Source organism: Chinchilla lanigera, unplaced genomic scaffold (assembly GCF_000276665.1).
Source record: "Chinchilla lanigera isolate Chin_1 unplaced genomic scaffold, ChiLan1.0 scaffold00096, whole genome shotgun sequence".
In the NCBI taxonomy this organism is placed as follows: Eukaryota; Metazoa; Chordata; class Mammalia; order Rodentia; family Chinchillidae; genus Chinchilla; species Chinchilla lanigera.
This window is the reverse complement of record NW_004955497.1, coordinates 5,047,282-5,059,840: the sequence shown is the minus strand read 5'-3', so window position 1 is coordinate 5,059,840 and position 12,559 is coordinate 5,047,282. Positions and strand designations below refer to the sequence as shown.

General features: G+C 41.5%; 1 protein-coding gene across 4 annotated transcripts in view; it reads right to left on the bottom strand.

Moving 5' to 3' along the window:
* The window catches only part of LOC102024131 (phospholipid-transporting ATPase IB), a gene marked incomplete at its 5' end in the record, with an annotated part of 454,403 nt that overhangs the window by 385,117 nt on the left and 56,727 nt on the right, over window positions 1-12,559 (bottom strand). For all 4 annotated transcript variants that reach the window (XM_005406335.2, XM_013505503.1, XM_013505504.1 and 1 more), the window contains 3 exon segments: window positions 7,806-7,944; window positions 9,803-9,942; window positions 10,903-10,987. In XM_005406335.2, the coding sequence (XP_005406392.2) occupies window positions 7,806-7,944; window positions 9,803-9,942; window positions 10,903-10,987 (364 nt within the window).

Here is a 12,559-nt window from a genome sequence, read left to right as displayed (position 1 = left end):
CGACAATAAACACTTTTGTTCACTTTTGTAATATACAAAATTTGGCTCTCCTGATTGTTACTTGGGATATTTCATAAAGCACCTCAGAACACACATTTTAAAGCACAAAATTACGGCTTTTAATCCAAATATTCTTTTTAAAAGCCACATGAACACTATGTTTAACAATAATTATTTCAAGGGAAGAGATTTCTTCTTAAAAACTAAAACAAACTGAAAAATTTACCACCACAATGCTACAAAGGTAAATCCTGGTTAGATCTCTTATTTTAAAAAAGAAGGAGTAAACAAGAAACAATTGTGCAAACATTTTCGACAGTAATTAGCAGTAAAAGTGAGATGCTCTCTGAAGGGATGATTGAATTGTTTCTGAAAATGCATTCTGCCTCCCATAAATCCTTAGATTAGGTCCAGAAGGGAGGTCTACGTTTTACTTTCACTTACAAAAGGGGATATTGGAACTTTAATCATTTTCCTCTATGTTGAGCTTTATTCTTCATCCCCAGAGACTTGCAGCAACTTCATGCCACATAGACTGTTACAAATTTAGTATAACTAATGCAGAGGATTTACTGGTAGTATTTTATTTGAACAACAGCTGCAGAAGCAAGCTGTAATTTTTAAGCCCCCAGTTTCTGCTTTATTTTATATTTTGCAATTTAAGCAAAATACCATTTGACAACTGAAGCTATGCAAAGATATTATGGAGGGAGAAACCCTAAGTATTTTTTTTCAAGCCATGACAGGAGGAGGATAATAAATAAAACTACTGACATTTTCATGAATTTAAGTACACAAAGCTAAAGCCTTCTGAGAAGAAGCAGATTTTTTTTTTTAATGTGGAAAATGAAGCGAGGTTTTTGCTTAGAGAATTATCACATATAACACTTTCCCTAGACAGACCATAGAAGTTAGCTCAATTAATTGTGACTTAACTAATGTGGCAAATTAAATTATGTCAAGCCAAGTTTGGTGAGCTTGATTTCTCATGTTTTCGGATAAAATGAGATCAACTCTTGGAGAAGAGCCAGGCATGGAAAGTCAACCCACACTTGTAAATTGAGGTCTAGTTCTTTAATCTTGCAATCTAACAAGACAGCCATAAAATGACTGAGAAGAGAACCTCTGGAAGTTTACTTTTACCCCAGCTGAAATTAACAGCACACACTACAAGAGCGTTCAGTCTTTCTAATACCTGAGTATAATCAGTATTCAAAGAAACCTAAATATTACAGAACCTTACAGCAGTACTTACAGCAGGACTTGATTTTATGATAATACAATAATACTTCATGCTATTACCAAACCAAACTTGAGATTTTCTACCAGTGTCCTTCTTTCTTTATTTGGCAAACTCACATTGTGAAAGATATTGAATCCAGATTTCTCTGGAGACATTTTTGGAAAGGTTAGAAACAATATATCCTTCCAGGTAGTTTGAGATCACCTCAGCCAGGCCACCTAACCATTACTGTGACTGCACATGACAGCCACCTCAACAAGTGCGCTGTCGGTTCTAAATATTTTCAGAGATTTGGTCACTCTGTTTGAGTGTGAATGGATGAAAAATACTGGCAGACCCCAGGAATGAATGACAAAAGACTCTCTTAAGCTACTCCGGATGACAGCCAGAAGATTCCGTTCATTGTCTTTCATCATCCAGAGATCAGAGAGCTGAGGGCCCATTCACAGAACCACATTTGTGGGTATCTTTCCCTCTAAGTGCAGGCATTAGTCAGGAACCCTCAGCACGTCGAAGAACACCCTGACTCAGCCCTACTGCTTACGTTCCCCTCCAAATTGGGTCATCCGGACCCATTCTATGCAGTGATTCATTTCTTATTTTTTTAGAAATTCTTGAAGTCTCAAGTTTTAAACTTGTCTCATCGATGAAGTTTTCCCTGGTCTTTTGCAACTCATATGTTTTCTTCTGGGAAGAGAACATAAAGTGTCATGGTAAAGTGCTCAGATTGTAAGCATCCTAACACCTGTGTGATCTAGGGTAAATTACTGCATGTCTCTGTGCTTCTGCTTGATTTAAAAGGGCAGATAATGCCTACCTGCACAGGAATTCAATCACAGTCCTGCACACAGGACTTCGTGCAGTATCGGACATATAACGGATAACATTTACTTGATATCTGTATTGTGGTATCTACGTTACAAAAACTAGCCACGCTTAATACCTAGAAGTTGCTGCTATGGCTTGTATTTGGATGTCCCTCCAAATCCTCATGTGCTCATAGGGGGTGCTTTTTGGAGCTAGCTGGATCTAGGGGATGTGATACCAAGATTAAGGAACTAAATTAGTCTATTGAGTGGAATTAGCATAGTTCTGGTGGCACCACCCAAAAGGCTGGTGACCTGTATAGGATAAAAGAGAAAGGCCGGCTGGCTGCTGCTGCTGCTGTTGCTGCTGCTGCTGCTGCTGCTGCTGCTGCTGCTGCTGCTGCTGCTTCCTGCAGGCTTTGCCATCAGCTGCTGTTTCTCCTCTGCCATGCCCCTTTGCCATGTTACCCTGCCTTGGAGCCAGTCAACTATGGACCGAAACCTTTACAAACCGTAAGCTGAAATAAACCTCTTCTCCTTTAACTTGTGGGTGTTGGATATTTTGTTTGAGCAATGAGAAAAGTAACTAAGACAGATTTTGGTGCCAGAGAAGTGGGGGTGTTGTCATGACATTACCCAGCCACGTGGTTCAGGAGCCTTTGGAATTGGTTTGTGGACAGAGCTTAGGAAGTTTTGTACCTGCCTGCTGAAAAGGCAGCCCTGGGTGCTGTAAGCTGAACTTGATGGGAGAGTCTGATCAGAGCTCAGAAGGCCAGAATACTGATAGAAATGCAGCCAGCAGAGACCAGGCTCCGGAGGTTTCAGTTAGGAACAACGACTGCATCGGCTGTTGGGCTCCAGACCACATAGGTTATGCTTTGGCAGGAAATGTATCTACATTTTGCTCCTCTCCAGAGACTTTGCCTGGGACTGAGATTGAGGACTGTGGGTTAATTGATATTGCAGAAGAAATTTCAAGGCAATCTAACATTGAGGCAGTGGCATGGCTACTGTTGGGTGCTTTGAGTCAGATCTATGATCGAAGACCCAGCAGAAGGATTTAGAACATTTTGAGTTTGGCCAAAAAGGAAACTCCTATAGCAATAAGGAGCAGAGGAAAACTTGTTTGCTAAGAAAAAAGAGGACAATAGAAAAGAGGGCCTCATAAGAAGCAGCAGGACTCCACCCTCCGTAGCCTCAAAATTGCGAAGGTGAAAGACTCTGCCTTGAGAAGAGCACTCAGGTTCCAGAATGGTGGCAGCCTAGGGAAGTTGTTTCTCAGGATTTGATTCATAGTGTTCAGAAATCCAGGCACTCAGCCTCTACAACTAAGCGAGAGGGAAGCCTGGCTAGTGATCCATCTGGTGTGAGATCTGGCATCATCCACAAGGTGCTTGTTTTAGGTGCTTGGAGAACACCAGAGTTGTGGGGTCAGGAAAGTTTCCACCCAGATTTCAGTAGAAGGCCCAGGAGGCCAGGCAGTGTGCCCCCAAGGGAACAGTATGTAAAACTGTGAGTGTGAAGCCAAAGGTGCGGTGGAGGGGCTAGAAGACCGGAGAAGCCAGGAACATGGAATGTTTGAAGAAAGCTGCAAGGATCGAGCACAGCCAATTGCAGAGGACTGAAATCTCTACAAAATGTGGACTGTAATGAACCTCTCCTCCTTTAACATGCATGTGTTGGGTATTTTGTCTCCAAAATGAGAAAAGTAACTAAGACAGATGCAGGTAGAATGTTCTCATCTGTATCATTTGCTAATTTGTCTTGCAATGAACTCACACATCAGTCAGGGAATGCAAGAGACCCAAGCATCTAGTGGAGTATCTGATGACAATGCTAGTCGGAATTTTCCATGAAAAACAACACTCACATTGAGAATACCACCACTGTTGTAACTGGTCCAGCCAGCTTCACCTGAGAATGGGGAATGATCTTCCTTTGAAGGAATAAGTAACACATATAGGCAGCAAGCCCCACATTCACTCTCCTGCAAAAGTAAGCTAAGATAATCTACATGCTTCCCATATCATTTATAGTATATACCCTAGAATACACACCTAATTTTTAAAAAATATTTTTATTAAACTTGCAAGACTGTTTTGTAAAGTGGTTTACAAGTACCAGCTGATGGGCAATCAGATTCAGGGACATGAGAGCCTCAAAACTGCAACTCAGAAATAATTTGAGATGACAGCTATTTCCAACTTAATGACTTTAAGATGGAGTACACACTAGGATTTTGTTTTCGCTCATTCCACATCCCACTAGGAGAAAATTATAAACTCTGAAAGCTTCGTATATATATTGTACAATTTATTGACAGATGTTTTATCCGGTTGTAATAAGAAAATGACGGCCAAGTGAGCCACAAAGGCCACACCTGAAACTTTACTTTAGACTCACTGACGCCAAATTCTTAACCTAAGAAGGAAAACTGCCAACTCCCCCAAACACGGTGAGTCGGCATAAATTCAAGCCAGTACTGCATGAACCTGAGAACATGACAGTTTCAAACTAGTAAAATCTATAGGCAAAATGACCATTCTATCTACACAGAACTCACTGGATCACAGGAAACACAAATACCCTGAAACCTAATTTGACTACATATATTTATTTCCTATATATGAAGGAAAAGTCACACATTAAAGATAAACTCTCAAAGTATATGATAGATGTATGTGTATACACAAATGATAAAGAGAGCTAACAACCCCAAACACAAAGCACAACAAATGTCACCAAATCTGAAAGATGAACTCTTACCATATGTACCACTAGAAAATGCTGCCGATTAAAGGTGCAAGCACCAATGGTCTAAAATATTCCAATTTCAGGGATATTACAACATTTAAAAATATATGCATATTAACATGGATAAAATATCATACCATTTTTTCATGTCTCCCGATTCAAATTTCAGAAAACAACTTTTGTGAAACTTATGAGAATCTCTTTAAATGACCCCTGTATGAGAAGTCAAGAGCCCTGAGATTTATAGGTTGGAGCACCTCAACTCACAAATTTTAAACCACAAATACTCTAAAATCTGATCAATTTTGGATTTCGGAGCATTATGGATTTCAGATTTCGGGGTCAGTAATGTTCAATTGGTAATACCTGTGCAAATATTCCAAAAAGAAATAAATAAAAAATCTGAAAGACTTCAGTGTGAGTTTAGTCTTTAAGAAAATCAGAACCTTGAACAACTCCAATTTTTCTAAGCATGTTAAGATTTTTCACATGTAAAGACAGAAAGAGTTTTCAGGGAATACTTGTAGCACCATAACGGGCACCAGTCAGACACGACCAATTTACTTTCTCCTCCTACATCCACCTGGAAGCAGAACTGCCAGGTACTTAAGTATTACTCTTCTCAAATATCTTTCAAATGCCCTAAAATATACATAAAATGCACTAGTATACACAGTGTTCCAGGAGACAGATCACCTTGCTATTACCAGGGGAAGAAGGACTATATAACTAAACACAGCCCCAAACCCCGTACTCTACCCAGAACATGATCTCATGCTGCTGATAGCTGCCACTTTGTGGCTCAACACTGTCTAATGAAATGTCTAGACGATACGCCTTCCTGAACCTTCGTGCTCTTTTGTAGGCTCAACAGATATCCTCAGTATCACTTAACTGACACTTAATCCCTCCACAGTACCCAGGGATACAAGCTTGAGTTTGAATAGTGAAATAATAAAATAATTCAGACCTCATTCCTTCAAGGAACTCTGATTCCCTGGCTGTTAGAAATGGACTAACATCAAAGAAGAGTTTGAACGAGCCTGATAACAATAGATAAAAGAGAAGTCGAGGAAACTTCCAGTATAAATATAAAGACTCTGGCAACATCATGAACTTTTAAGTAGGAGGCATCATCTCTGAGTGGTCTTGGGAAGAATTCACTGTGAAAGATCAATTAAGAAGTACTAATGGATGACACTACTTCTGGTACCAACATCACAGGTTACATTACTATACTTTCTTGCTAAAGTACAAACTAATCAGTATGTTTAAAAGTATTTGGATAGTTGTCAATTACTGTATAAAGCTCAGGACAGGCTTACAAAATGCAATCAAAAATTTCCTTTACAAGTCAAAATCCCATTGGTATTTTCAGGGGTGATTTTCGGCCTTTGCTTTTCCTTACCTGTATTCCAACTGAGCTAAACTGATAGACTCAGGTGTAACAAAACAAAGCAAGGAAAGGAGCGTGTGTCTTCCCCAAGGGTAGGGTGGCACGACTGACAGGTACCGTGCAAGCTTCAGCAGCAGACACAGCCCAATGCTTACGGAAGCTAGGTCTGGGGCAAGGAGTGTGCGTACAGCACGAGTCTGTAGGAACTCTCAAGATCTGGGCAAGTAAAAAGCTTATCATTATACCTGAGGGTTATGTCCACTTTTTCCATATCACTTTAAGCGGGCAGAAAGCATATGATATTAGGTAAGCTTTAGGTATTTCAGGGCAGCAGGTGTGCTTTCTAGGAATAACGGGAACCGTAGACTGATAGGTGTTTCAGGCCAAATCTACACGGGAAACAACACCTGAAGGGCCAACCTATGCACAGATGCAGAAAGCACACAGAAAGCAAATGTACTGTCTTCAGTTATGAAGACGGTACTCACACGTCATCAAAGGGCTATGCCTGGGGTTTTACTTCCTAGCAGCAAAGATGGGTCTGCGCTGAGTTATCATCACACTCCTGTCCCAAACTGTGCACTTGGGTGACAAGCAACATAAATTCAGAGACAAGGTCTGTACCTCATGCCTCAAAGAATGTCCACAAAACCCTATGTCATTCTCTGTGACTTGAACTTCTGTTGTTTGCTAATCTGAATTGCACTTAATGCGCTTTATCAGTAAGAAATGATTACATGGCATTTGTCTACTTTTCCAAGAAATGAAATTCATCCGAAGGGCAGGTGCTATTTACAGCTGAGGTTATCTGAGAACAGAGCTAATTCAAAAGAGGAGGTTTTGAGGAAAAGGTAGCCTCAAAATCAAAATACTTAACCCAAGGAGACTTCTTTGAAAAGAGCTACACTCACTGGAATTCAGAGTTTCGAATAGGTTTTCTTGTAAAAGCAGTGGTAACAGAGATTGTTTCCATAAAAACATTATATTACACAACCGTTTTCATTTTATCTCCTCTGTAGCAGGTCCTGTTTCATAATGGTGACCACAGTAGAGATAACTCCAAAATATTTCAAGTAATCAAATTAGAATTTTTTTTAAAAGTCGCTTCAACTCCTTTTTAAGCTTAAATTGTGCTCCTTTAACATAGTTATTTGAGGTAAGTTCCCTTTCTTCAATTTCCACATCTTGGAAGCTCAGCAAGAAAAGTCAACCAAGATGGGGAAGAGAATGGTATGAAATGCACAGAAAAATACATCCACTGGTAAAATTATTAAAATTGGTTATAATTATGACAATGGTACACATTTAAATCTAGTAAAACAGCCTGCCAGAGTGAAATATTTTGAAGAAAGCAATGAGAAAATCAAAGTTGCCAACTCAAATTCTATCTTCTAAGCGTGTTTCATTTTTTCCAGGAAGCTACAATGGTGTCAGTGTTTGTAATAGGCAGATAGTATGTGAAAGAGCACTTGCACTGGATTTGGGTAAGCTCTCTGACTCTGTAAGGAAAGATTTCTATATAACATCATCGAAATACTTAGGTAAGTCCACAAGACACTTAAGAAACAGATACCAGTGCTAGGAAATCATTTTAAAAGTTGATTACCTATGTTGATTGCAGTTTCTTGTTTGTCTCCGGTCAACACCCATATCTTAATTTCTGCCTTCAACAGAGTCGCTATGGTTTCTGGAACCCCGGTCTGAAGGCGGTCTTCTATGGCTGTGGCGCCAAGTAACAGCAAATTCTAGGTTGGAAAACACCTTCAATGAGCGACTAAGTCACACTTCACTAACGACAACTCTGACAAAGCCAACCCAAAAGTTCTGAGATGACTACAATCCTCTACACCTAACCCGGGTCTGTAGGTGATTAATGATATCTAGGTGGGGGGCATTCCAAACTCTTCACCATGCTGGGGCTGCTCCTCACACCGGCAGCTAGCACTCATCTTTCACTCCTGGGTCCTGAGGCATGTCAGGATAGAGTGCACAAGGAGGTGATTATCCTGAAGTTAACAGTGGCTAAGCCCTTCTTCTCATTCCACTGATAAGTAAAGCATCATGCTGCATTTAACTCAGAAGAACTGATTCTAGGTGATACCCTCATCTGGAGGCAGAGCAGCAAGAGACCTGTGCATGCACCAGGGCCCTGGGTTGAATCCGCAGCACCATTTAATAGCTAGAGGGAAAACATCAAAGTGTCTGAAGATTGGGTGCTACAAAGTATGTCCCTCGGTAGTACTCTTCCAAGGAGTCACACTGAGGATGGAAACCCTAGGTACTCGGGCTCTGGCTACCTGTCCGACAGATTCCAGAGAGCTGCCCAGAGGGCCTGTGTCTCTCTATGACACAGCCCCCTAGCTCTCTCTGACTAGACCCCTGGAAAGTCCAGCTACCTCGTGAGTAGTATGTGTACGTGGTACCCATCTGACCACTGTTCTCTGATCCTAAAAGTAATTTTGGATGGTGTTAAACTAAACTGGAACTAAACTTTTCTCTATACTTGGGCTACAAAATTTGGCCCAAAATGAACCTCTGCAGTAGAAAACTATAACCTAGATTGATAAGGGACCTGCAGCCCAACCAGAAAGTATAAACCCTAAAAGGAGCAAGCAACTCATACCAATGCAGAAGCTGAGCCTCCAGCCAATCAGGGACTGAAACACGTCCATATATGGCAAATGCTGACTAAAACCAATCCCATGGTTTCTTTATATCACTCCTTTATCTTGCTATAAACACAGCCTGCACATGAGGTGAGCTCCAGGTGTCATCTTCCACCAGGAGTGCTGTTCTGTTTAGAACTTTGCTGTGCTCAAGCAAACTTAGATGAAGTTAACTCACTTTTTTTTTAATCAGCAAAGCAGGGCAAAACCCATGCTTGAATTCAGGATCACTGCCACCAAGAGTCCACTAAAATGACTACCAACAACTGAACATAAAGGTCTAGCAAAAACTCAGAAAAAGCAAAGGGGAATTTTAAAAAAGGGAAGGAATGAAAAACAGCCAACAGATGATGGCTTTAGATGTAGAGAAACTGGAAAACGGTCCCGTGGTTCCTGACATCAACGGGGAAAAGACGAAACCTAGCTTCCAAATTTGAGGGGATCCAAGTAAGTACAAAACGACCTAATGCCTGAGTTATAACTAAAAGTAACATCAACAAAAAAAATCAAAGTAGACTATAAAGCATACAGTAAAGCATAAATAAGTATATACAATGTCTAATCAGCCTACTATACAACATTCTCCAAAGGGTAACCTAATAGGCTTACATAACTCAACGGGGTGACCTAATCTTAGGAAGTCTAATCTTAGGCAAACCCAGAAAGTCACTGACACAGTTTTTGATCTGATATTTTTTCCCCTGATATTTTTGAAGATATCATTAATGGTTTGCTGAAGGTGGCTAGATCTTTCACATAACCCATGAATACTAAGTGCTTCTAAAGCAAAGACATGATTCAGAGCTAAGGGTTCATCAAGACAGTTAGAAAAAAGAAAGCACTGCTAGAAAAAAGAAAGCACATGCACTCCTCTGCAAAGACTTTCTTGAATAACGTTCTCCAGTAGGAACTGAGAAACTGCTCTGCATGTGGTCACCTTCTCGATGATCTCGTAACACTCCTCCAACCGCTGAGCTCGGTCTTTCAAGATGATGCTGGCTTCCTGGTAGACTTTCAGCCACTCCTCATAGTCTGCCTCAGAGAGGTCGGCATAGGCCACACAGAGAGTCCGCAGGCCTGCAAACAGGCAGTGGGAATGGGGCAGGGAGGACGCTGTAATTTACATCCCAAAGAGACACCATGTGGCTTCCTCTTACATCCCCATGCTCAAATAATTAAAGGTCTGCGTTTCAGGCCACTCTAATTCAGCATTCACACATCTACAGAGGGCATTTAAAGATGGCTGCACCACATCCCCCCCAAAAAAAAACTCTTCTAAAAATCTTAGAAATGTTGTACAGCAGAAGGTGCACAAGCCGGGCACAGTGCACATGTATGAGGCAGAAATCTTCAAGTGGGATGTATGTTTCAAGACCACGATAAAAATGTATCACCACATGTGATACAACATGGTATCACATTAAAGATCCAAGTTTTCAAGCAGCTATGCCCTGGGCAAGTACACACACGTGCGCTCTCCTCCACGCAAATGCTCTTGTGCGGCCGCAGGAGCACACCACGGAGAGTGAGCAGCGGCCGCACTGCATGGGTTCCCGCTATCGTCACACCCGAGCAGGAAAATCTGACACCAGCGTTGTTCCAAGGCTTCCGGAGAGCTCCTATCCTGCTCTCCGTGGGTTCTGTGCGTTATTTCCTTAAACCCTGGATAAGCCAGTGTCATAATGGTAATAGGAGAGGCACAGAGAAACGATGAGTTTTCCAGGAAAGAAACGAGGTGATACTGCATGTGCCCTTAGCCTTCCCCTCCTTCTGCACTACTAGGTAGAGTTAGCAGAGTCACATGGGTGACTGGGTTTGGTCTTCGCCACTTATTTTGTCACTGGCACAGGCACAAAATGTAGCAGTGGGACGGGACACAGTAGGCACCTGAAGACTATAGTCCTGTGAAGCAAGCCAAGTAGTACTGACCCTAAACGATACGTCCACTCAGAGCAGGACTGCTTACCCAAGATCAGCAATCAACACTTAAAAGCACAGCTTCAAGGATCAAAAGTTACCTTTGCAAATTCTGCTTACCTTCTGTGGCAAAGTACTCCAGATGGCATAATGTTTCCTCCATGTATTTTGAATCTTTTGAAAGTCTTTCAAAAATCACATTATCCTATAAAACAGGGAAACACTGATTGTGACTGGCAAGCCCTTAAGGAAATCTTCCAGTCAGCATACTCGACGTGGTTTGGTTTCTTTGTGTTTATCTAATGGACATGAAAAGACTTGAGTGGGTAAGATTAGAGTCCCTGGCTGGGCTGAGGCATGAGCTTTGGAAAACACTGGGCATGGGTACGTCCCACAAAACCAAAAGCTGTTACGTGCCTTACAAGCCAAGTAAAAACACGGTGGGACCCGAGGGGGCAGCAGAATAACCAAGGACACAACAGGGCTCAGGTTCACACACAATCTGCAAACCCTCATCCTCAAGTACAGACTGAGTAACCCTCATCTGAGTTACTTGGAACGAGAAGTGTTGTAGATTTGGGATTTTTTTTCCAGGTTTTAGACTAGTATTTGCATATACATGATGAAATATCCACAGGTTGGGACCCGCGTCTAAACACAAAATTCATTTCTGTTCCACAGACACCTTACACACACAGCCTGCAGGTGATTCTATACAATACATTTACTGCGCCTGCATTTTGACCTATATGAGGTCAGAGGTACAACCTTCCACTTAGGCCAATGACCAAAAGATTGAGATTTTGGAACACTTTGAATTTTTGGATTAGAGATGCTCCACCTGTAATATAGAAATGTTAGAGGTTTTCCATACAGAAACAGAGGGAGTGAAATACACATCCGAAGTTACTTAAGTACGGCCTTGCTTGACAATACTGGAGTCGCCCTAACAGGGAGGGTGCAGCCCACAGGCACTGAACACACTGTTGCTGAGAAATACACAGGTGCATAGAGCCCAGCGCCTGTGACGGTTTGCATGACTGACAAGCAGAGCTGGAGGTCTGGATGGCACAGATAACCTATCAAGCGTGCTATACACTGCACAGTACCAGGACATTGGTTTCAAAAGCTAGTTTGCTTTCGGGGCAGGTTTGCAGACACAGTAATTAAATTCTATCAGAATGAAATAACCCTGCCCTGTTCTGTACTTACAGACTTCCTGTCTCTGCTACCTCTTGCTGACCAAGCACTTGCTAGGATACTGACAACACAATGGGAAATAAATAGTAACTTTTTAAAAATGCATCGTGGGACACATCTCGAGGACCTTAACTGAAGTTGCTGTCATAAAAATCAGAATTCTGGGGCTGGGGATTTAGCTCAGCGGCAAAGCGCCTGCCTGGCAAGCGCAAGGTCGTGAGTTCAGTTCCCAGCACCGGAGAAAAACCAAAAAAAAAATAAAAAATAAAAATCAGAATTCTTTTATGGGTCCAAGTACAGTGCCTTTAGAAGTCCCATGCATTACTCATTTTTAAAAATCCCCAGTCATAGTGTACTAACCACCTTTCCTCACAACTGGTAAAGATTAGTGAGATTTTTAACCAATATTGATCCTGGGATAGTATCATATACTTGACATAGTCTCATAAAATAAGCTTAAAAGTTCTTTTCCCTTGAGACCACCATTGAACAGGATGTAGTTTTACAAGATTCATAAGTAATAACATCTTTCCTTAGAGGCAGCACCTTTGGGTTTGATTATGGGTGAGGCCACGGG